At 40.8% G+C, this 26,271-nt stretch overlaps 1 protein-coding gene across 1 annotated transcript in view; it reads right to left on the bottom strand.

Annotated features, from left to right (window-relative positions):
• DSCAM (DS cell adhesion molecule) overlaps positions 1 to 26,271 on the bottom strand; it is a 429,591-nt gene that overhangs the window by 81,136 nt on the left and 322,184 nt on the right. The window contains exons 16-20 of the mRNA XM_068424255.1: positions 24,678 to 24,748; positions 16,093 to 16,333; positions 14,277 to 14,423; positions 12,365 to 12,520; positions 3,313 to 3,446 (exon numbers count right to left, since the gene is read on the bottom strand). Of these exons, the coding sequence (XP_068280356.1) occupies positions 3,313 to 3,446; positions 12,365 to 12,520; positions 14,277 to 14,423; positions 16,093 to 16,333; positions 24,678 to 24,748 (749 nt within the window). The remainder of the gene's footprint in view (positions 1 to 3,312; positions 3,447 to 12,364; positions 12,521 to 14,276; positions 14,424 to 16,092; positions 16,334 to 24,677; positions 24,749 to 26,271) is intronic.

Genomic DNA, 26,271 nt, shown 5'->3' on the forward strand with positions numbered 1-26,271 from the left:
ATCCTCACAGCTAAACTGGGGAAGTGTGGTCTGGATGATCGGGTAGTGAGGTGGATTGTAAACTGGCTGAAGGAAAGAAGCCAGAGAGTAGTGGTCAGCGGGACAGAGTCCAGTTGGAGGTCTGTGTCTAGCGGAGTTCCGCAAGGGTCGGTTCTGGGACCAGTTCTATTCAATATATTCATTAATGACTTGGATGAGGGATTAGAGTGCGCTGTCAGCAAGTTCGCTGATGACACCAAACTGGGAGGAGTGGCTGATGCGCCGGAAGGCTGCGCAGCCATTCAGAGAGACCTGGACAGGCTGGAAAGTTGGGCGGGGAGAAATTTAATGAAATATAACAAGGGCAAGTGTAGAGTCCTGCATCTGGGCAAGAACAACCCCATGTACCAGTACAAGTTGGGGACAGAGCTGTTGGAGAGCAGCGGAGGGGAAAGGGACCTGGGGGTCCTAGTGGAGAACAGGATGACCATGAGCCAGCAGTGTGCCCTTGTGGCCAAGAAGGCCAATGGCATCCTGGGGTGTATTAGAAGGGGTGTGGTCAGCAGGTCAAGAGAGGTTCTCCTCCCCCTCTACTCTGCCCTGGTGAGGCCGCATCTGGAGTATTGTGTCCAGTTCTGGGCCCCTCAGTTCAAGAAGGACAGGGAACTGCTAGAGAGCGTCCAGAGCAGAGCCACGAAGATGATTAAGGGAGTGGAACATCTCCCTTATGAGGAGAGGCTGAGGGAGCTGGGTCTCTTTAGCTTGGAGAAGAGGAGACTGAGGGGTGACCTCATTAATGTTTATAAATATGTAAAGGGCAAGTGTCATGAGGATGGAGCCAGGCTCTTCTCAGTGACATCCCTTGACAGGACAAGGGGCAATGGGTGCAAGCTGGAGCACAGGAGGTTCCACTTAAATTTGAGGAAAAACTTCTTTACGGTGAGGGTGACTGAACACTGGAACAGGCTGCCCAGAGAGGTTGTGGAGTCTCCTTCTCTGGAGACATTCAAAACCCGCCTGGACGCGTTCCTGTGTGATATGGTCTAGGCAATCCTGCTCCGGCAGGGGGATTGGACTAGATGATCTTTCGAGGTCCCTTCCAATCGCTAACATTCTGTGATTCTGTGATTCTGTGATTCTGTGATATAGATCATATCTGCACAGAAGTGTTAGCATCCAAGCACCTCTGCAGCAAGCTTGTTTCCCTGAAAAGCTAGCTCTGAATAAAATACCTTTTTATTTCACAATCCTTTTAAGGATAAAAGATAACAAAGCATTTCGTTAGAAATAAAGCTGGGGGAGTGCGTCCTATATTAACTGTGTCCTGAGGTCTTGCGCTTATTTAAAGATGTCCAACCTGGCTTCTGGAAACTGACCACTGGGTATGTTCCCTGCCTCACTCACCACACAGGACTGATACAGAAGACCTGCTCTGTATGCCATGACTTGTGCTAATCTGCAAAACACTAGTGAGAAGTGGTACAGGGACTGTCCTCATAGATACGTGTTGTACATATATATACACATATGTGTATGTACATATATATATTTGTATGTACACACACAGATACACCCCTTCATGCACACAGGTAGGATAACTATACATGTATGCATTAACAATTAACAGAAAAAACAAACACCTCCAAGTGCCTCTGCCTTGGGCTAAGGTATACAGTGGTACCCTCACATTGTGCTATAATGAACACCACAAAAATATAGCAGTAAAATTCAGTACAGGCCAAGACCAGCAAAGAGAGTAACTATTCTTGTCATTGTCCCTCTGAGGTACTCCAAATGGCAACCGTACAATAAGCAGTCTTAAAAACATAATTTTGTAGATGAGAGAACTGCATATTAGAGAAAAAAATTTTACCCGAGGATTTATTTTCCTGGTGATGTAAAACATACAAAAAACTGTTGCTAGCAAAGCCTCAGGAAGAAACACTGCAGTTTTGTGCATGGTGAGAGACTAGCAAGAGCCAGCAGCACCACCTGGTGTTCTCTCCACCCCACCAGAGAAGCATTTGGTCCCCACTCGGATCAGAGCCCTAACAGCAAGGTCTAATTCTGTAAACTCCGACCTCTTTAACCCACTGTGTGCCATAGAAATGCACGAATCATGATGGAAAAATCTCTGGCTAGTTTACATTTAAGCAGTATGCTCAAGATAGTTTGGTTTGCATGGCTACAATTATTAAATTAATGGAGTTTGGAGTCAGTAGTCCCAAAACATAAATGAAGCAAAGATCTCCAACCCTTAGCTTTGAATGTGACTAATAAACCCTGCTTATAGTAGGATGTATCAGTTTAAAAATAGCTATCAATGGACTTGTGTGTTTTGCCCCATCTCCCCTTGAGCACCTGCAGAATTAGTTCACTTGCTGGAAGAGTGGGTTGAATGAGGCTGTGTCTGCCCAAAGGGTCCCATTCAGACATACCCTCAGGGCTTCCTCTCTCAGCCAGCTTTGAGAACAAGCCTGAGGCACGTTTGGAAATTTCCCTGTCAAACTCCTCCTACTTCTGGAACAACAATTTCCTTGTCTATTAAACTGAAATTGCATTTTGCAACTTGCAGTGCTACCTTTGATGGGAAGTCCTGCTGAAAAACTAAATCAAAACCTTGGATAAAAACTAAATAAGTACTTTTTCAATACATATTAAAATAAATATGCATGGGTATTTACAAAGAGCAATTGGCCCTTGTGTTTAAAGATAGCTGGATTCCTTTGTGACTCAGAGAGAGAAAAAGATACCTGATATTCAATTCTATTTTTCTCTTGTCACTTTCTCAGAAAGTAATAGCATGTTAGCCCAGAGTGGACAAATACTTCAGGCACAAATAAGCTTATTCACAAGCAAATATGTTCATTCATAAGTCATCATTCTCCTTCACACCTGAATATGCAAGTCAAAAAGGTAGGAACTTAGATGAAAATCGAAGTCAGATTCAGCAATTGTGTATATAAATACACATCTCCAGCTACAATAGGGCTCTACACAGCTTGCAGCTGGTGCTGGAAAAGGTAACTGAGTAAATTCTAAAAAATAGTGCCTTAAAAGATACTCAACTTCAATTGTGAGTTGTGAAATTATTTGTAAGTCAGCACTCTGCAATAAGTTCAAAGTACTGCAAAAGTTTGCTAGGTGGGAAAAAAACAAAACCAACTCTCAGTCTCCCAGTAGCCCCAGAATCCCCCTTCACCCTTGCTTAGGGTGAACAAATGGCAGGAAAGGAAGTGGCAAGGAAAGCGTCAAGCACTGAGCACCTGCTGACACACAGTTTCAGCCTCATGAGTCAGTGCTGCCCATCCGTGGTTTCCCTGTGGGACTTACTGTGGGGTAAGGGTGTGAGCAGAAGACAGTGTATTTTCGAATGATGCCATTCAGCTTGAGGGGAGGGAGCCACGACACGAAGACAGTGGAGGCCGAAGCCGCAGCTGCTTTAACACCAGCGGGAGGACCTGGAACTGGAAAAACAAGATGTGTTACAGGGGCCCAAGGCAGGCACTCAGTCATCCTAGTGTAATGGAGGAGCAAAAAGTAAAAGTGGAGCGTGCTGCTTTGGTAACTGTGCCCCTGTGGACCAAGGTGGACACCCTGTGTTAGGAAGCAGCCTCTGAGCCGCCCACACCAGAGGAGAGGGTTTGGAGGGCTATTGCCCCACCTCTAAGAGGGGAGAGGCTCTGCTTCAGAGGGCCTCGAGGCAGAAGCTTCCTCTGATGGTTAAACTTTGTGAAGTATCACCCCCAGCCTGCATGCATGAAAATATGTCGTCTGTGGCCAGTGAAAATTGCCAAAAACCATATTAGTGTAAATTGTTAATTTTGAAGACATAACTCATGCCAAATGATTATTTGCTGTATAAATAATATGTGTGTGAACAGTTTAATGGACACACACAGTAGAGCTGTGAATTTAATGAAGTGGAGAGCAAATGAGCTGTAGTCCCACGGAGTTAGCACTGCCTGACTTGACCCAGGTCTAGCTCGTGGCGTGATGTGTGAGCAGACATATGGCCACACAGTCGCCTTCCCCAATAAATTACTTTAACCTCATGAAGAATCTAATATTTTTGTCTAATTTCAAGCAAAACAACCAAAATGTTAGAATTTCCAGTAAAATTACCATTCAAATGCTTGATCATCTTTCTTTACTTTCAGAGAAAATAGCTATTGTGCAATACAGATGGAAAAACCCTTGTCCAGCAAGCTGATCTTCATAGATGCATCCTTAATCTTGGTTCTACCTCATTTAAGTGAGTAGATACTATGGTGGTAAAAAACTTTGCCTATAAAGAGAAGCCAGACAGTCCAAGGTCTAAATTTGCTTACCTTTGCAGCTAGCTACTTCAGGTTGTAAAAAGCATGTAAGGAGAACTTCAGTTTTATATCTGCATGGGTACTACTGGAAGATGTAAGAAAACTGACAGATAGGCACCACGCAGTGCACATTTCTGAACATGCATTTTCCGTTTATAGTGTGTTGAGAAAACTAATAAGGCATCATGTGAGAACGTCATGATTATAAATGCATGCAAACCCAACCCCTCGCTGGAAAGGGGCTAATTCAGTTAGCAGTTCTATCCAATGCAGAGTAAATATTGATGCTTGACAGCATCCAACTTGTTATTTATACTCAGCTCATTAGAAATGCTATTTGCTCCTGCTGCTGAAGAGTGAAAGCTAGCTCTCTAGGGTAATTACTTAACCCGCGGAAGGATTCCTTTACGGTTAGTAATGTTTTCTGGAAATCATTGCAAATAGATGTATGAGGTTAAAGTAATTTATTGTTAAATTAGGGTGTGATCTATAGGGACAGGTTCTGATGGTAACTGGTCATGGCTGTCAACTGCTGAGGGATTAACTCAAAATTCATCTAGCATTTTACAGTCAATGGACATACGTGGAAAATACTGCTTGTCATTGGACTACTATATTTCTGTCTAATATACAGATTAGCAGAAAGAGGGGCTAGAAAGAAAGTCAGGAAGTCATATAGTCAAATTTCTGAAGCTTTTCTAATCCAAAGACCCCTCCACCTCTTTGTGGAGGGGTTGGAATCAGGCAACAGTTTTTGCAGTGGTGCCAAAATTATTTTGAATGTTCATTTATTATTCTTTTCGTCTTTGTTTGCTGGGTTGTGCATGTGGAAACCACTGTGTGTGGGGAAGTGTTTACATTTCCTTAGCAAGAATTCTGCAGACTGTCATCTGATGCCTTACAGACCACCACTGTCCTTTGTCCAGAGGGTAAAGTCATTGCTCATTGAACCTAAACAAAATGATTATGAGTTAGCTCAGCATTAACTGAAACATTTGTTACTAAACATGGGTTCCTTGAGTATCTGAAGAAGTTGTGGGAGAATGAGGTGCCTGCCTTATTTTGGAGAGGGAAGACCCCAGTCTTGCTATGGTAAATTACAGTATTTTTCTCTCATTGCTATTGCATCCCGTAGCCTTGCTAGCTTCAGTCATTATGAGACAGCAGTATCAGGAGGCCTGGGTACTCTTATTGAATCCTCCATGGATTGTTATTTAGCACACTGATTCCCACAGATCCCAGCAAAGACAAGCTAAATGTGCACAATACCATAGCTTATTTTTTCCATGGTCACCAGGGGTAAAATAATGGTAAGAAGATGGAGAACAATCAGGGCTGAACACAGAGAAGCTGAGGACAGCTTCTAGCCAACTTTGCAACCTTCCAGGGAGCAGACTTGGCAAATTTAAGATCAAAGATGCCCTCATTCTCCAGCTAGCAAGGCTTTGAAAGACACGGAAATAGCATGCTGCTTTCATGTGGAGAAGAACACTTTGTATTCTTGACAGTGCAAGTGAAATGCTAACGCAGAGAAAGCAATTATACTGATATGACTAGTCCAGGAAACAGCATCTAGATGTGCCGGATAATGGGGAGGAGCTCCAGGAACTTTCTCATTCCCCTTTTCATGAGCAGAGAGATTATCACCATTTTTCTTCACAGTACTGAACAGCAGGAAGGCAAATGCACAGAGCGCACTGCATTTAAGAGCATTATCACCAATATAATAAAAAACAGAACCCTGCTCCATAACAGATTTTTAATTCTGCACCACACAAGACTATCTTATTGACTGTTACATTTATGAAAAACAAAACAAAATAAACTCCTGACTGCTGCTGGTAGTGCCTTTCTTCATGTAGATATTACACCTACAATTTAGACCTATGCTAGCCAAAATACATTCACATGTGCTGTCTACCCCTCATTCACTCTGAACTGGCCTCATATTAATCACACCATTTCAATCAAATCCTGCCAGTTTCACAAGGGGAACATTTATTATTCTGTACCTTTTTTTTGTTAGTCAACAAGATAAAATTGGAGATCTCTGACAACAGAAAAAAATGCATTAAGGGTTATTTGGGATATTTTTCCATCATAGTGTCCAGGTGATGAACTGCACAGCCGTCCTCACCAGCTGAACGAGCCCAAGCAGAGCTCTGCTCCAAAGAGTACTGAGCATGCACTTGATTGGATTTACGCATATTCATTTTAGAATAAATATAAAGCTTCGTCAGATGGTATCTGTACATCCATCTCTCTCATACCTATTGGCAGGAAGCTTGATGTCCAGAGAGAGAAAGGAGAGGAGAAAAATCTCTCTGGATTCAGGCAGAGTCTTACAATGAGGCTGGCAAAGGGGGTTAGTGTTATTCCTCCTTCTTCCCTGCAGTTAGTCCCTGCCGCTCCCTTGCTGCAGCTTTCCTCTTGCTCTGAACGCTGACCTCAGTGGCAGAGGAGAGCTGGAAGGACAGCACTGCTTCACTGAGCAAAGTCTTCTGTGATATACAAACCACTTTCTGTGCATAAGAATGCATTTTCTCAAAAGAAACTGATACGAGAAAGAAATGCATCCTCCTGCATCACAGAACCCCCAGAAGCAACTTCTGCCAGACACTCAGTAAAAAGCAGGGTAGGGGACAAAACCACAACGAATTCCTAAAAATTGGTCATTTCTGCTTGGCTTATTTTTCTGTCAGGAGGAACTTCAAGAAGAGCAGTTTCTTTTTCTGAATGCTAATGGGGGGAAAAAAAAAGCTAGACAAAACCCATAAACATGATCACATTGGAAAAAAAGCTCATTTCCTATTATTTGCTAGAGCTGTTCTCATTTCCTAATCTGATCAGCAGCAGTGTCTGACCTCTGGTGTCTAAAATCAGTATCAAACATTAAAAGAAATCAAAGCATCAACTCATTTCATCCAGGCTGACTTCTTCACTCCCTGGGTTACTCTTACTTTGCTACATTGGAGATTTCAAGCCTGCTAGAGAAATTTTGGCCTGATGTCTCTAGCTGAACACCAACAGAGAAATCACAGGACGCCGCGATCTGCCTTTCAACAGCAGCAGTGGAACACGCTGCAACATTGATTTTACAAAGAAAAGTTTTTCCTCATGTAAAAGAAATGAAAAAAAGAACAAGAAATTAATGGCTTGATACGGTCTCATAATAATAATTTTGTGGAGGGCTTGGCAGCCACTTAAAAATACCTCAGATATACAGTTTTGCTAGAGGAGGGTGGAATATCTTGTGTCATAATTTTAGCCAGAGAGGGTCTGGGAGCAGAGATATAAGGTTTCCAGATCTAAGCTCTGTTAAGATTGCAATTATTTGTATTTCACATGCTGAGAGAGTGTTCAAACTAACTTTAGGGCAGGATCTTTTAGGTGCACTGAAATTAGTCCTACTCAATAATCCTCTACAGGAGACTCCTTTCCTTAGAATATTACAGAAGATATGTCTGTTCTTTCTGAGGAATGAGGCACCTGTTAGACACGTATAGTTTGGCAGTGTGAATGCTCTTTTCCCATTTAACTTCCACAGCCTTCAGGGTGTTTAGACCCGGGACTTTGTTTTTGGCTTACGTTTAACTGTAGCTCTTTATGTATTTCTCTAAACCTTTACTGCTTTTAATATAAAGTTGTGAAGCTGAAGCAAAACATGAAATAACAGTATTTTCTGGAAACACTTTTCAGTTTAGTTTTCTGGACAAAAGATTTAATGAGTGGAACCACTGCGAGGCATCAGAAAACACCTGAAAAAGTTAAGTCACGCTGCCTCAGGGTGAATTATTGCTGAACTGCCAGAAGGATTAAAGATGAGAGATGAGCCTTTGCACAGCAGCCAAACACAGTCAGAGTCTATGTGCTTCCCACATCCCAGGGCCTGTCTGATGTCAGAAAGAGAGAGAGCAAAAGAGCCACCAAGAATTAGGGAGAAGCAAACTAGGAAGAGGTGGGTTAACGGGGTGGGTGGGTGGGTGTGTGTGGAAATTTGGGGCTTCTGATGTGTCAGAACTGTTGCAAACTGGAGACAAGTCACAGGAGATGGATGGGTGTATGTGTTGGGGGAGGGAGCAATGGGCACAGTAACCCTTCCCATAGAAAATACTGTTATAAAGCAGCAAGTTATCCATCGCTGTCCCTGGCCAGCGGGGCAGAGGGAAGTACTCAACCCACTTTGCAGCAAAAGAGATTGCATTATGGTGGATCTTTAACTGATACCGGGTACTTATGGAGGCTATGGAGTCCTCATGACTGCAAATTTTGGAGAAAAGATCGGTAAATATCAGTGATGGCTGAGATGTATCTGATCCTCTTTAGAGCAGGGGAATGGTCTTGGTGAAGTGTCAGCAACCTTTCAGGAGCAGTACACCATGTTTTTGTTGTCCGCAGTGAGAGACAGAGGTACTGCTGACACCACTCCTGCTGACTTCTCCTGCATATATGCCATGAAGTGCTAACCCAGGAGCCGGGGGTTGTCTCTACAGGTTGGCTTCTCCGGGATTTCTGGAAGAAAGCTCCTTATTGTCCCCTGACATTGGACTGCCTGGCCAATTTGACACATAAGACAATATTGCTGAAAAGCATAGACCAGCAAGCACATTCTTGCTGTCCTCAGGAGTGCTCTGACATGAACTCTATCTCCCTGAGACCAGCCTGTCCCTGAGCTCCTGGAGCAGTGTGGGACAATCCTCCTGCCTGATGGTGACTTAAGTCCCAGTCCAAAGGCTGTTGGGGGGGAGCCTTTGTGTTCAGAGAGTATTTAGGGAAAAGTTGCCATGCTGAGATCTACTTGACAAACAGTAACCTGAAAATGCAGGAGGTGATCTTACAGCTCTTTTATTCTTTTAGATTTTTCTTTAAAATAAAATCATCTACCTGCAAGCACTGGGTGTCTCAAGAGCATCTGACTCAGGACTTAGGTGCTCCAATGTAGTTGTTAGAGGACTTTAGGGTGGGAACACATTCAGTGTTTAGGACACACAATTCTATAGCAGAGCAAATTGTCCTTGACAGTTTCAGACTAGGTGTAGTACCTTGAGACAGTTTTAAACAGAGCCATTATTGCAAGCTGATGCAGGATCTCAGTGATACCTACATCTAGCAAGTCCAGGAAGTAGACCTACATTAACCAACATTGCTATATGCCTATATTTCCTCACATTTCTCAGCTATAAAACATTCACTTACTTTTTGACCTGCTACGCCACTTAGACACGCAGAAGTCTATGGGGCTGGATGAGATCCATCCAAGGGTACTGAGAGAGCTAGAGGAAGTGCTCACCAAGCCACTTTCCATCATTTATCAGCAGTCCTGGCTAACCAGGGAGGTCCCAGATGACTGGAAATTAGCAAATATGACACCCATCTACAAGAAGGGCTGGAAGGAAGATCTGGGGAACTACAGGCCTGTCAGTCTGACCTTGGTGCCAGGGAAGATCATGGAGCAGATCATCTTGAGTGCCGTCACGTGGCACGTACAGGACAACCAGGTGATCAAGCCCAGTCAGCATGGGCTTATGAAAGGGAGGTCCTGCTTGACTAACCTGATCTCCTTCTATGATAAGGTGACCCGCTTCCTGGATGAGGGAAAGCCTGTGGATGTTGTGTACCTAGACTTTAGTAAAGCCTTTGACACCATTTCCCACACCATTCTCCTGGAGAAACTGACTGCTCATGGCTTGAAGGGGTGTATACTTCGCTGGGTGAAAAACTGGCTGGATGACCAGGCCTAAAGAGCTCTGGTAAATGGAGTTATATCCAGTTGGTGGCCAGTCACAAGTGGTGTTCCCCAGGGCCCAGTATAGGGGCCAGTTCTCTTTAATATCTTTATCAATGATCTGGATGAGGGAATCGAGTGTACCGTCAGTAAGTTTGCAGACAACATCAAGTTGGGTGGGAGTGTTGATCTGCTTGAGGGAAGGAAGGTTCTGCAGAGGGATCTCGACAGGTTGGATCGATGCGCCAAGGCCAACTGTATGAGGTTCAACACGGCCAGGTGTCGGGTCCTGCACTTGGGGCACAACAACCCCATGCACTGCTACAGGCTTGGGGAAGAGTGGCTGAAAGACCTAGGGGTGTGGATCGATGGCTGGCTAAATACAAGCCAGCAGTGTGCCCAGGTGGCCAAGAAGGCCAATAGCATCCTGGCTTGTATCAGAAATGGTGTGGCCAGCAGGACTAGAGAAGTGATTGTCCCCCTGTACTCAGCGCTGGTGAGGCCACACCTCGAATACTGTGTTCAGTTTTGGGCCCTTCACTACAAGAAACACATTGAGGTGCTGGAGTGTGTCCAAAGAAGGGCAACGAAGCCGGTGAAGGGTCTAGAGCACAAGTCTTATGAGAAGCGGCTGAGGGAACTGGAGTTGTTTAGTCTGGAGAAAAGGAGGCTGAGGGGAGACCTTATCGCTCTCTACAGCTACCCGAAAGGAGGTTGTAGCGGAGTGGGTGTTAGTGTCTTCTCCCAGGTAACAAGCGATAGAATGAGAGGAAATGGTCTCAAGTTGCACCAAGGAAGGTTTAGATTGGATATCAGGAAAAATTTCTTCACGGAAGGGTTTGTCAAACATTGGAACAGGCTGCCCAGGGAAGTGGTGGAGTCATCATCCCTGGAAGCATTTAAAAGACATGTAGATGTGGGCTTAGGGATATGGTTTAGTGGTGGACTTGGCAGTGTTAGGTTAGTGGTTGGACTCGATGATCTTAAAGGTCCTTTCCAACCAAAATGATTCTATGATTCTATGATTCTGTGATGTTTTTGCTGTTAATTCAACTTTGATCAAAGTAATAGAAATTATTAAGCACATGAAAATAGAACAAGGAACAAATAACTCATTTGATAATCTAAGAGAAAATTCTAGAAGCCCAATTTTCATTTATACTGCATCCAGTGGATACAACTACAGTTGGGACCAGATGACTTTACCATGTATGTAAATTTTAGAATGAGTCCCTTAATATTTTATTGGAAAAAATTAATAACATTTATTAAGTCATTATTTTCATTAGCAAAATCCACCGAACATTCATCATGTCAGTTAATCTACTGAACCTACACTCTTGGCACTTTTGTAAATCTCATTACAAATAAAAAAAAATGACAAATATATTCATATGTTCATGAATGACCAGTAAACTGTATAAGTAATAAAGAAAAATCCATTGACTAATTTCCTTGAAAAAACATTGCTTAACCCACAGGACAATTTACCAATCAAACATTATTCAAGTAACTTCATTGCTAGGACGGTGTTTTTTTTTTTTATTTCTGCCAAAAAATTCTTGATCCAGATTTTCAAAAGTGTTAAGGGATCTAAAGATGTATTTGTACATCTCATGGTGTTTTCAAGGCATTAAACAGGTTAGGGGCAAAACTCCCCCTGAATGTGAAATTCTAGTCCTTGAGAAATAGATCAGTGTGTGGCATCCCACTGAGGCAACCTGAAGTGATTTCCATAGTTAAAGTTACAAGAAAGTGACTGAAAGTGACTATGAAATCTCATGTGTATGTGTCTCTGTGAGTAATTAAAAGTTGCTTAAACTTTCAGCATTAGGACTTAAATTTTCCATGCTTTGGTCTATGAACCAAGGCAAGATATTTTTGTTTTTCATTTTGCTTTTGAGGGAAGATCTGATTGCAGGAATTTTTTTTTTTTATATAGTGAAAGAAATATTCTTAGAAGTGTGTAAGTTATATAAGATCGTCCCAGAATAGTCTCTCCTCCTTTCCCCATTTTCAATCACTTTGAAAGAATCAACTCAAACCCTCTCCAAATTCTCAAATAAGTTCCTGAAGTATTTGGAAAAACAAAAAACAGGCAAACTTGCTCAGATCATTAGTGTTATCTACAAACTTCTGGCTCACCTGTACTGGAGTCTTGGAAACAGTCAGATTGTTTTCAGAGCTGTGGGTGCATACTCCTCTCCGTGTGATCCTAACTCAAGACCTCCAGATAGAAATCTCAGTCTGCATATTTGTGTACAATATTTGCACTATTTTGAAAGCCTGAGACATACAAACATTTTGTGGAAGTGGGAATGGAAAATGTTTTACTCCTTACCATCTTCTTTAGTGCGGGTGAAAATTTGTTCACTTCTCACTCCATCTCCAGCTCGTGTAAAAGCCAGCACCTGAATGCTGTAGTTGGTGTATTTTTCCAAGCCATCAAGCTCTAGTGATGGTTGTGTAGTAGTGACATTCTTTATCTCTCCTAGCTCTATAGAATAAAAATGAAGTCAAGTTACTGCCAAGTTCAGTCTTCTCCCAGCTATTGATACCTACTGTGGAAATGTTGGGGATTAAATAGTACACCAGAGAAGTAATGCTTCATTATTATAAGATAGCAACGAATTATAATTAAAATAAATTCATTTGTGTCCTGACTTCTTACCATTGAAAGCAGACCCAGTTTTCCTTTTCAAACTTTTTTTTTTCATTTTTTTTTTAAATACAGGGAAGAGAATTGAAAATTTCTGCAAGTAATAAGATTTTTCATAAAGAACAGATAACAAGAAGAGATTACTGCAAAATATTCCCTAAAGCGAAAATGAGAAAGTCACTTATCTTCATAAAGATTTTCTGGTTTTGAGAAAGACCAATTCTCATAAGAAAAACCAAAAAATCCGCCTCTTTATTTTAAAATATGTAGCAAGTGCTGCTGCAAAGCACTTGATGGTAGTAATACCAGCTAAAAATAGATTTAAACACAGTAAAATCAGATTTACTTGCAGAAAGATGATACATTTCATATGAATCTTTTTTTGCAGCAAGCTAAGAAGCACAACCCATACAACAAAAAATCTTTAAACATATTTAGGGCAGAAAATAAAGCTGAACAAATGCAGAAAATCCAGTTTTAAGCACTGCACGAACATCATCTTTTTTCACCATGTAGGACATCACATAGCTTAGATGCACACTGATAATATTCACATCGGATCTGATTCAAAGACTACAGGCATCACTGAAAATATTTAATTTTATGTCTGTCATGTCTACATTTTAATTCATGCTTCTCATACATTTTTAGTCTTTATTTTTAAATGTACAAAGGAATCAGTGGTTTATTTCCAAATATTTTTGTCTCTGACATTACCAGCAGTAACAGTGGGCCTCTGGGTTACATTTCCACTCCGAGTTCCCCTTGCCACACTAACAGAGGCCAGGATTTGCAAGACAGTTGCATATTAGAGTGAACTATGATCCTGATGAATGAAAGCAAAAGAAGGGAGACAGCTCAATGCCCTAGAGCTGTGAAAATTCAGCAGGGTATATAGGAATAAAGGCGCGTGCATCTCAAACCTACTAATATTTAATTTACAAGAAAGGACCATACGTAGAATTAGCATCATGTGACAAATTGCCGATTAGTAAGGTATCTCATTTCTCCTTTGATAATTTCACTCATTCTCTGCTCAGGAGTCTATTTCCCTAGGAATCATGCTAAGAGTACAAAACATAAGCACAACAGAAGAGGCTGGCATGAAATAACAAGCCTTTTCCAAAAATGTTTCCTTTTTTTGCCCTCCGCTACAGAGATGAAATGCATCCTGTCAAAAAATGAGCAATAACTTCTCAAGTAGGCAAATAGCTAAGCAAGCTGATAACCAACAAAACTAAAATAAAATATAGGATTGGGTAGGTATGTTCTAGGTTCATATCATCATTCGTTATAAAAGAAACCTGTTGGACTTTGTAACTGAGATGAAATTTGATCAGGTCATTTTGGGTACTATGGCAGGTCTATGGAGTGTTGCAAACCCACAGTGGAAGCCTTCCCCAAGGGCCTCTTTGGGCAGCTTTGCAATGCCTGCTACTCTGTTAAAGCTCTATGGAAAATGGCTTCCTTCACAGGCAGATGAAGCTTTCTCTAAACCAAAGAGGACAGGAAGTACAATGCCTTCACAGCAGAGAGTAAACGATATAAAGGCCCCTTATGGCTTGTTACTTGGTAATAACTTCATTTCTCTCACCTCCGTCCAGGAGATTGGCCCAGTAGATAACCCTGAATCCTTGCAGAATCCCATTCAAGGTTTCTTTTGCCAACGTTGACCAAGAAATAGAGATGGTTTCTGGTGATGTGGCAGTGGCTTGCACATTCCCTGGAGGGCAACTGGGCACTGGAATAAGATATTCAACATTTTTAGCTTGATGAATACAACTCATGTTTACCCTTTGGCTACCCTTTCAATTTCCATTGCTATCCCACCACTCGCTATTTAATTAGCAGTTACACATTGTTAACAATGCAAAACCTTTATTTTTGCTACAATCCACATGTTTCTGCAAGTGCAGCTGATTTCCCTGGAATGACTTTTGATGTACTGCTTCCCCACTTGCTGACTAGTCTTTTAATAGGTTTTTTGTCGCTTCTTTTGAAAGAGAAATGTGACCTAGAGCTGAAATATGCAGAATATTCTGTAAGCAATTTAAATATATTTTTTAAAGTTTGTAGCCAAATTGCCATCTTCCTGGACAATTCTAGTGTCGCTTTAAAATTGGTGGTGGGGGAAGACATGCACTTTAAAAAATATTGGAAAAAGTGTTCATAAAATGTTTTCATTGACATTTAGAGAAATTGGAAAAAGTCAGCCAAATCTAAGGCATTTTCTGTTGGCCATTTAGTGTCAAAGCAATACCGCAGTATTAGTATTTGGCCTTGCTTTTAAAGCTCATGACATCTTTAATTCTGAAAAGGACCCAAAATTGAGTAATGACCAAAACCAAATGTTGCCAGGAAAAGCAAGCATGTCAGATTCTGAAGAAAAAAAATACTATTTGTTACAATACAAAATATATGCATGTGTGAGTATACTGCCTTCTGAAGTCTTGCAGTGATCTGTCTAGGCCTAGAAGCATTTAGAGTAAATGAAAAACACCAGCCTTCCATGAAGTGTATGACTCAAAATCTGTAGCTCTTGACAATTTTAGATGTGTGCTACTTCATTTCCCCCATGTAAAAAGTCAGATTCCTATCTGGCAGTGCCTAGCTGGCACAGATGTCAGTACACTGATGCTTTACAGTAGCTGAAGATCTGACCTACACTGTCCTTTAGGATTACTTTTTGCTAATATATTCCTCTAAAATATTGGGCCTCTTTTTGGATATGGAATCGTTCTCTTTTTCCACTAGAGGACTCCCTCTCATTGTTTGAGAAGTACTTTTTATACAGTTTGGAAAAAAAAAAAATCTAAATTGTTCCTTGGATTAGACAGGTTGAATTTTTTTTGAAATAACAATGATTTTTTTCTCATTAGTTTGGATATCCTTGAAAAAACCACACGTCTCTTTATGCTGACAATATAAAGCATTGTGCAGTACAAGAGCTCTAGGTTTCGCAGCAGATTAATTTGAAAACAAAAGAAACCAACAAAATAAGCAGTATTGCTTCATCTTTCAGAGTTTTACTTCTTAGCATCTCAAAACTATGATGAGATCACTATGAAGCTATGATGAGGTCACAAAATTTGCAAATATGTAAACACCAGAGCAATACGCTTCTTAATGAAAGCTATGGTTTTAGTCAATATCATTCACAGCAGGATATGTCCCATTAGCAGAGTTATATTTATTTACCTGGATGATTCTGCATCTCTTGCAATGAAAACTGTACATTCTCGTTGGCCAGTCTCTTTCCATCCAGCTCTCTACTGTATCTAACACCTATGAAGTCTGGTCTTCTATTACCCCCACTATAATAACTGCTAATCAAACAATAAATATAACAAGGTAAAAAGAAATAAAGAAATAATAGTATGTCCCATGATAGCTGTTTGCCTAGGACCTACCATCCTCAAGAGTAGTGGTGATGATTTCCTGAGAAGAAGGTCCTATTCCAGCCCGGTTACAAGCCTGGACTACCATGCCATACTGGGTGAATTTTTTCAGGTTGTTCAGCGTATAAACTTCACTGTCCCCTGTGGTATCAATACTGATGATGTTGAACTGGAAATTGCCCCCTGCACTGTACTCCCGATAACCTATCTGGTATCCACGAATAATTCCATTTTGCAAGTGCTTCTTTGGAGCCTAAACAGAAAATGAAAGATTACACATTAAGTACATGTCTCCAAAGTCAAGTTGTTCCCCTTAAAATTTTTGCAATACACACAAAGTCAACATTTTTTTCCTACCGAGTGTAAGTCTATTTCTAGGTAACAATTCAAAACCACTCCCTGCACATGAAGTAGTAATTTTTTACCATGATATATAAATTTCAGGTGCAGTTTTTTCTAATTTGTGCATTCCTGTGCTAAAAGAAAGACCTTTCAATGGCTGATACACAGCAATATCTGATAAGAAGACACTTTTGAGTTATAATTTAAATTTATAATGTTTTGTTCTCTTATCAGGTGAATCAATCAGAGTTGAGTCGATAAGGGTATATTTGCATTACAGGCCTACCTTTCAGTAGTTTTTGCCACAAGCCCCTACTATTCACTCGCTAAATCTTTAGTAAGGCATTTATTGATCTGTTGAAGGCAGTCACATAAGTTTATGCAGCTAGATGCATTAGGAACATTTTACGCTGTGCTTTGAGATATACTTCTGTTCATTCAGTGTGTAGTGTGGAAAGATGATTAGATAACGAGTGCTGAAGACAATAATGAATGGGAAAGCAGGGATTTGCATACTGAATAGCTGCTAAAACAAGGTGTACAGTATCTGACATTCAAGAACATGGACAGTAGAAAATGGTTGGCCATAATTATGTACTGTATTTCTCAGTCACGGTGCAAGATTTCCTGTACCTGACTAGTAGAAATAATTTCTGTACTCTGCAATATAAAATGTAGGCTAGAGTAAAACAAGGACTGGCAACTCAACAAAAAAGCCTAACAGAAATACCTATTAAATTCCCATTTAAATAGTACTAGACTAATTGCAATATGTGATAACGCTCCTGTCTGCTTATCTACGTATGTGAGGTATAATTAGTACAAACATTTTAAGGCACAGTTTATAATCCATGGACAAAAATCTCTTTCAAATCCTCCAAACCTCTTTCAAATTCCCACCACATGCCCACGAGCTCACCCATTCCACTAACCCATAAAAAAGTCCTTTGTGACACAGTTTATTGGCAACAAGGTAAACTGGCAGAGGCAGCAATTTCTGTTGTTACTACATCCCATTAAATGTACTGAGGAACACATTCTCGAGAAGAATACTCTTTTCTGCCACAGGACCTGCCTGTTTCAGTGAGTTTATAGTCCACCGGACTAAAGTCTCTCTGGACCTAATAAAACCAGCGTGGGATTTGCCGTTCATCCACTACCAACAAATCCCTGCTCTGCAAAAAACTGTACCCTCTCCATATTTAAAATGTATCACTGGATGGATCTGACTGATTGAATTATCTCTTCAGATGCTTTATTTTTTTTCTCCTTCCTGTCTTCAGAAACAGAAACAAAACTTGAAGCAAGGATATAATTTCCACTGTAGTACTTCAGTTCCTCTAGTACCAATAAGCTCTCTTGCAAGCGTGGTACTGTCTGTTCAGAGGTGGATGACCAAATTAGGAGATTCAGGTCTTGAGTGCCATGTAAGGCCTGCTGCAGGGATTAGAGCTGTCTTTTTGGAAGCTAAGAGTATAATTGTTTCCTGTTTGAATATTTCTGTATTTTGTTGACAACCCACCCCCCTCAACTTCCTTAGAAATACGCAGGTCTTTTATTATCAAAACACTGTAAGTGCATTACCTATTCTGAACAACTGCATGGCTTCATAATCTTTGATTGCAAAAGGTGGGTTTTTTAAACTGGACTGTGGGGTGGAAACTAAGGCCATATATTTTTTTTGTTTGAGATTCAGATATCTTCATAAGATAAAGCTGGTTCATTCCATCTGAGAAGAAAATAATGTTATCACATTTTAAATAATTAAATATTTCAGGATGAATTGTTTCATTAGTTGAAGGATTTCAAATTCTGTTACTAGCCATAGCATTTTGCGTAGCTCATACATCTTTATAGGCATTGTCAGTGTTGATGAGAAGGGGCAAAAAGACTGAACTAACATCATCTAAACATTTCAAATTGACTAAAGGACAAACTGTTTGGACAAAGCAGCAGACAACTCAAGTGTTATTACAGGAAGGACTGCTTTCAGACAACGTCGTGGGTCACTATCTCTTTTCTAAATGTGTATCAGTGTGGAGGTACCAGTTTAATTACATCAGGATATCAGTTCTCTCCATCAGTGCTGGATTCCATCACAGCTTGGAAAATCCTCAACAGTCTGTGTGGAGATTGCTTGTCGCAAACTTTAACATGTGCACTGTTGCACATCTCAAGATCTAAAGCCTCTCCTAGTTAAAGGCTGCAACTGGAACATTTCCATGAGTTACCATGGGTGGTTTTCGAACAAAAGTTGTTGCCACAAACACACATTGAACATTGAAATCACAAACAACATGCGTAAAACACAAACACCACACAATGTAGTGCATTTATTGTTTTGTGAATGGCATACACTGCCTACTGCCACATACAGCAAACGTTAAGGTGCTGTATGTATGTACACTATATACCATAAGGCGTGCACTGTATGCCAAGAAAAAGCATTCACCTTGTACACAATAGATTACAGAAGCATATAGCACATATATTGGAATGCATATGATACTGTAAAACAGATGGAACGTAATGATAAAACTGAATCATACGTTTACTATGCATTGAAATGTTCTCAGAGCAGGACTATAGCCAGAATAGGCTCTTCACTGGGAATTCTGCAATTATATACTTTCTCATTTTGAATTGGAATAAAATGGTAAATTTTGTAGTTTTCATGAAACATCTTTATAATCATTTTAGGTCAAGGGAATTTTTTCTTTAAATAAAATATCAACATTTTACTTTTTTTTTTCCACTTTGAAACAGTATAGAATATAAAACAAACTCAGAGTCACTTCAGAACAAAGCAATGAGATGTTCTCCTCCACAAAACTTCAAATGTTCCTTGTTAGTACTATCTAAATGCTTCATTGTGGATTGACTTTTTGCACAAATAAATCATATTTGTTATATATGCCTTCTTGTGTGTATACACATTGTTTTGGTAGAAAATTCAGTGAAGTAACATTTGTCCATGACTAAGTGTTCATGGGGAAAAATATTGTTAACCCTGTCAGGAGTCTTAGAACATTATGAAAAAGTAAGTTTCAATCTGTGATTTTACTGCCTATCTCATAAAATCCGATATTTGTAAAATAAGGTATCAATGACTTTTGTAAAGTATGACATTTTATAGTGGTGTGCATGTGTATATGCATAAAGAGGAGAAGGAATATTTCCCATGCTTAAATTTAATGCGTTCATTTACCTTGTAAAGTACTACAAGAAAAGATAATGAATATTTTCATGCCCTTTTCTAAATGAGAGTTCCTGTTTCATTCCCATTCTCTCTGCATCATTTTAAACTACTGAAAAATGCTGAGTATTATTTAAAAATTCAATCTGAAACCCAGTGTTCTATGTGGACACATAGAAATGGGATTAAATAGATCACAGACCTATAAAACTTTGCTTAACTAGGATTTTCTAAAAGTGGGCTAAGAGAAACTTTAAAGGAAGATTAATGACTGTAGCAAGCTGCAGAAATAGAACTTAACACAAGATGAAAGATAATTGATATGTTAATCTCTGCTCCTTTTGCTGTTATTGACACTGTCTGTATTTAAATGAGGTTAGACAACTTTAAATAAAACTATGGTTCTCAACACAACCCCTTTTGTATAATGTCATCATAGGTTTTCATGGCAAAAGCTCCACAGGCCTCCAAAATAAAAATGACCAGGTTATTACTGGCTTTATTTTCTTCTTTTTTTGCCTCCATGAAGGACTGATCTCATGGGATATTTCTTTAATCTTAAGTACTTTGTATTGCACAATGCAATGAGTTCTTTCTGCACAGTAGTGCATTGCAGGGACCTACCAAAAAGTCAGGATTCAGCATGGTACCAAACTACAGTATGTCTGTGGGACCATCTTAAAGTACCTTGTTGAGTACATTGTGAGCAAATGTCACTCCAGTCTTCAAAAAGGGCAAGAAGGAGTGCCCGGGTAACTATAGACTGGTCAGCCTCACCTCCATCCCTGGAAAGGTAATGGAACAACTTGTCCTTGGTGCTGTCTCTAGGCACATCAAGGATAGGGGGATCATTAGGGGCACTCAGCATGGCTTCACCAAGGGGAAGTCATGCTTAACCAACTTGATAGCCTTTTATGAGGACATAACCTGGTGGATAGATGATGGTAAAGCTGTGGATGTGGTCTATCTCGATTTCAGTAAAGCATTTGACACAGTCTCCCACAGCATCCTTGCAGCTAAACTGAGGAAGTGTGGTCTGGATGATCAGGTAGTGAGGTGGATTGTGAACTGGCTGAAGGAAAGAAGCCAGAGAGTGGTGGTCAATGGGACAGAGTCCAGTTGGAGGCCTGTATCTAGTGGAGTCCCTCAAGGGTCGGTACTGGGACCAGTACTATTCAATATATTCATTAATGACTTGGATGAGGGAATAGAGTGCACTGTCAGCAAGGTCGCTGATGACACAAAACTGGGAGGAGTGGCTGACACACCAGAAGACTGTGCTTTCATTCAGAGAGACCTAGACAGGATGGAGAGTTGGGCAGGGAGAAACTTAATGAAATATAACATGGGCAAGTGTAGAGTCCTGCATCTGGGCAAGAACAACCCCATGTATGAATACAAGTTGGGGACAGACCTGTTGGAGAGCAGCGTAGGGGAAAGGGACCTGGGGGTCCTAGTGGAGAACAGGATGACCATGAGCCAGCAGTGTGCCCTTGTGGCCAAGAAGGCCAATGGTATCCTGGGGTATATTAGAAGGGGCGTGGTCAGCAGGTCAAGAGAGGTTCTCCTCCCCCTCTACTCTGCCCTGGTGAGGCTGCATCTGGAGTATTGTGTCCAGTTCTGGGCCCCTCAGTTCAAGAAGGACAGGGAACTGCTAGAGAGAGTCCAGCGCAGAGCCACGAAGATGATTAAGGGAGTAGAACATCTCCCTTATGAGGAGAGGCTGAGGGAACTGGGTCTCTTTAGCTTGGAGAAGAGGAGACTGAGGGGTGACCTCATTAATGTTTATAAATATGTAAAGGGCAAGTGTCATGAGGATGGAGCCAGGCTCTTCTCAGTGACATCCCTTGACAGGACAAGGGGCAATGGGTGCAAGCTGGAACACAGGAGGTTCCACAAAAATATGAGGAAAAACTTCTTTACAGTGAGGGTAACTGAACACTGGAACAAGCTGCCCAGAGAGGGAGAAAATGCAGTAATTCAAGGGAAGTGAATGGCTCACCCCTGGTTTGGGACTTCTTAATTTGGGGGACTTCTTAATCAGCTGTTACAAATTTTCATTCAGGAAATAATTCTTCCAGCAAACGCAGGACTATGCAAGCACTAACTTTTCAGGAAGGCAGTTCAGTGACTTCACCTCTGTCTGCAAAGAAGCTTCAAGGTCAAGGAAAACAACTAGGTTTCAACTATGACCAGCACCACACAGAAACTTAGCACCCATCAGACAAGTTAACCTACCAGCAGATAAAGCCACAACTGCAAATCAACACACAGAGTTTTCAAGCTGAGCACACAGAAGCTTGACAGCACAAAGACCACACCGAGCAGAATTTCAGTGAATAGCCAGTGGTGCCTTTTGCTGTCCATCCTTTCACAGACAGACCTCCAGAGTTTGTGCTGCTTGCAAAACAGCACCTCATAGGGTCTTGTGGCATGATGGGGCCATAGACTACCTCTGGCTAGAGCCAGCAGTGCCTTCCTAGCACTTTGCTAGAGGACACGCTACCAGGAGCACCTCACTTTCACAGTGCCTCTCATGCTGATTAACCACATCAGATAGTGCTGGTCAATAAATTAAAAGATTGAACAGATTTAACAGAGACTGGGTCTATAGTAATAATATCTTGAAGGTTCACAGGAGACTGGATATTCATTGGAGACTGGGTTTGCAGTCTAGCAACGCAGTCCACAGCAAACTCCAAATGTCTAGCCAGCATCTGCACAGTGCGTGGCACCAGGTTCGCCTGGAGGTGCACAGGTCTGGGACCGTGGACTCACCTTTCCTGGTCTGGTTATATGTTGCATGGGTATAAGCAGACATTTCCAAGGTTACAGCTAGCTCACACCTTAAGCTCACTCCAGTTGCAAAAACCCATCTCTACACTCAGCTCACAAGACTTGCCAGGGCAACGGAGTATATATTCAATATATAGCTCATTTCTGTGATTATTTTGTTATATTAGATACTGATCATTACTCGACAAGTATTCACAAATAAAATACCAAACATTATCTTGAGAATACAACTCCAGCTACTCTTTTGACATGCTTCTACAGCCCAGACAACACCTAGAAATCAGGATGCTAAGTTGCATGTGAAGTGGTCTGGAAGTACAAATTGAACCATATTTTAGACAGTGTTGTTGAAATGTAGGTGTGGAATTTTTTTTTTGTCCTGTAGCTGCCTGCACACATCTACATCTATAAAATTTAACAGGAAATCTTCAGAATTGCAAACGGCAGCTAAACCTCCAGCAGTGAACCAAAGGTGCCTATCTTCTCTTGTTGCTTTTGAAAATATCCCCCAAAGTGAACTTAAAAAAAACCAAGCAAAGCCTTTAAATCTGCCTACCCATACATCCGTAAAAGCAAGTTCATGCATAGAAGCTTGGAGGTTATAGTTGACTAGATCCAATGGCATTCACACTTCTTGAGTACTTCAAAAAGAGACAGCCCATTAAGATTTTATTTCAGTTGTTGAGAATCACTGTACACTCTGCATTGTGTACACTCTGCAAAAGCTCCTTCCTTTGCTCTACTGACTGTGTGCTGCATTTAAATACGTGCTTCATGTATGCCTGTTATAACATATTGTTGTGTTTTTATATATATATAAAAATATATATATTTTTAATATATATATAAAAATATATATATATAACACTACATTGTTGTGTTTCATTTCAGCCATCTGGTAAGCTGGTGGCTAGTGACTACAAGCCTTTGGTTTTTGGAAACCATTTGATGAAAACCAACACTGATATAAGTTTAAGATGTGGACGAGGTCCAAGAATCAGAACTGTATTTGTGACCTGTGCAGAACAGATCTAATAAAGACTACTGCTTTTGAAGCTTAGTACTGAAATGTCTCATCAAAACAGAATTTTTAATCCACCGTTTTTAAACCACCATTGAACTACTAAAAAAATCTTGACAGCTAAGGTTCCTCTGTACTAGTTGGACATCTCTGTAGTTATATGTTCACCTGCAGTGTACGGAGATAGTAGGTTTTCAGGAACCAACTCAAAACTTAACACAGGATTGTGCTGGTTATTTATTATATAAATAAAAAAAAATAAATAAGCAGTCCACAATTATTTATATGGTTAATAAACAACAGCTCACTGTTATTATCTTTACTTCCTGGATGGTCCATATCATGGTGCAAAATACACATTATCCACATTTGCAGGAGTAATTAACATCACTAAAGAAATTAATGAGCAAATGCCACCAACCTACTCCAGCTCTTAATACTGTATATTTCAGAATCTTAAATATACAGAATTATCAATACAATTTGGAAATTGTATTGCCAAATTGTATTGATAATTCTGTATATTTATGCCAAATTGCCATTCATATTGAGATTACACTACTGTAATCAGATAGCTTTATTCTGTCCGCTACAATGTACAAGCAGTATATAGCACAAAACCATTTAAAACATGGTTTAAGTACCACTGATATCATATCAAAAGCATTTAAAACATTCTGTGGTTGTCAAAATACCTGGCAAAAACTAGAAAAATGAACTGAGTTGCACGACATGCCAGATTTTTAAATAAAATCAGTTGCTGATATTTTAAAATCAGTTGCTCTGATTCATCAATTCTCATGGACTATACTAAGACACTATATTGCTCTCTCTGTGCAGACATGTCTTCAGTAAGGCTCTGTCCCAAAGTCCATTTCAATGGGAAAAAAATCCCACTGGCTCCAAAGGTCTGGGGAAATTTTGCCAAAACCACAGTGAAATTCTGTGAGTGCTCGTTTTCCAAGCACATAGCCTTATATCTGAAATCCGAAGGAAGTAGGAAATGTTATTGTCATCAGTAGAGGTAAGCAGCTGCTGCTATTACTCTCCAATGGAAGGTCCTTTCTCTGCATAATGCACCAGTCTTAATGGCCATTATAAGATTTGTTGGCAAGGGTATCTGCAAAGTCTCTCCCAAATAAAGTAACTGATCCACAGCTGTTATAATACTCCCATCAATGGAACCTCTGTGAACGCACCAAAATACTGTCAGAGTCTATATTCTTGACTGTGTGTATTTACCTTCCAGGTGACCCTAATGCTTTGTGAAGATATAGGCTCAAGTTGGACATCCTGAGGTGGACCATCAGGAGCTGCAAAGAGAGAAGAGACATGGATCAAAACTGGCCCTCATAGCACACAGAATTCAGCACATCACATGGTAAGCCACCAACTTAACACACCAGCATCACAAAGATTTGGACTGAGTCAATGTCATAGGGAAAACATAATCACAGAATCAACCAGGTTGGAAGAGATCTCTGGGATCATCGAGTCCAACCTTTGACCTAACACCACTGTGTCAACTAGACCATGGCACTAAGTGCCACATCTAGTCTTCTCTTAAACACCTCCAGGGATGGTGATTCCACCACCTCCCTGGGTAGCCCATTCCAATGCCTAATAACCCTTTGTGTGAAGAAATTTTTCCTAATGTCTAACCTGAACCTCCCCTGGTGCAGCTTGAAGCTATGTCCTCTAGTCCTGTCGCTAGTTGCCTGGGAGAAAAGACCGACCCCCACCTCTCTACAATCTCCTTTCAGGTAGTTGTAGAGAGCGATAAGGTCTCCACTCAGTCTCCTTTTCTTCAGGCTAAACAATCCCAGTTCCTCCAGCCGCTCCTCACAGGACATACCCTCTAGACCCTTCACCAGCTTTGTTGCCCTCCTCTGGCCTCACTCCAGCACCTCAATGTCTTTCTTGAAGTGAGGGACTCAGAACTGGACACAGTACTCCACCACTTCATTAAACAAAACCAGAGCCTAGCACCTTCCTTATTCAGGTGTCATCTCTGGCCAACAGTGAAATACAGCACATGCCAAAACTTAGCAACCTGGCAAATAAAGAGTGAATCATAGTGACTTTTCTTGTTTGGTGATATGCTTATAATGCTTTTTCTGTTTTGTAAATAGGCAAGACACATTTTCAGCAGTCAGAACCCTGTAGGTGATAGAAAGGTAGCAGAACCCATTTGAAAGCAGGTGAGACAGGAGCTCCTCAGCTGGCTTTCATCATGTCACAAACTTTCCAGTGGGATCCCCTTTTTTCAGCAGAGACTGAGCACATTCAGTCAAATATTAAATATTTTACACACAAAAACCTGCACACTTTAGCCTCTCCCCCTCCCCAGTCTAAGTATCCCAGCCTGGAAATCAAGCAAAAAATAACTGCCAGATAGAGAAAGCACACTACAGCTCCTGCCTGAGTCAGGAGGAGTTTCATTTAGTATTTATATGCTGCCAAGGGTGCGCATGATGCTTTAAAGGCAAATGAAAAAAGAAGGCCCTGAGTCCAGGGGAACCTGCTTGTCAGCTATAAAGCAGATCAAGAATTGGCTGGGATTGAACAGAGAGGTGTGAAGTAAATTGCTTGCTCAGCAAGGTAAATCATTGTAAAAGAAAGATTTGAAGAAAGGAATGGAGGGCTCTTGAGCTGCTGTAGAGGGTTCCCTTGATTCAGAATACGGCCTCAGTAAAAGGTATTAAATTAAGTTTAATAGCATGACAAAGGAAGTAAAGCAATAAAAAGGGAGAGATGGGGCTGTTAGAGGTGGAGCAGCAGTAAATGACAGCTGCAGTGAAAGGAACCAGAACATTTTACTTTCACTGATGAAAGC

The sequence above is a fragment of the Nyctibius grandis genome, chromosome 2 (assembly GCF_013368605.1).
Source record: "Nyctibius grandis isolate bNycGra1 chromosome 2, bNycGra1.pri, whole genome shotgun sequence".
NCBI lineage: Eukaryota > Metazoa > Chordata > Aves > Nyctibiiformes > Nyctibiidae > Nyctibius > Nyctibius grandis.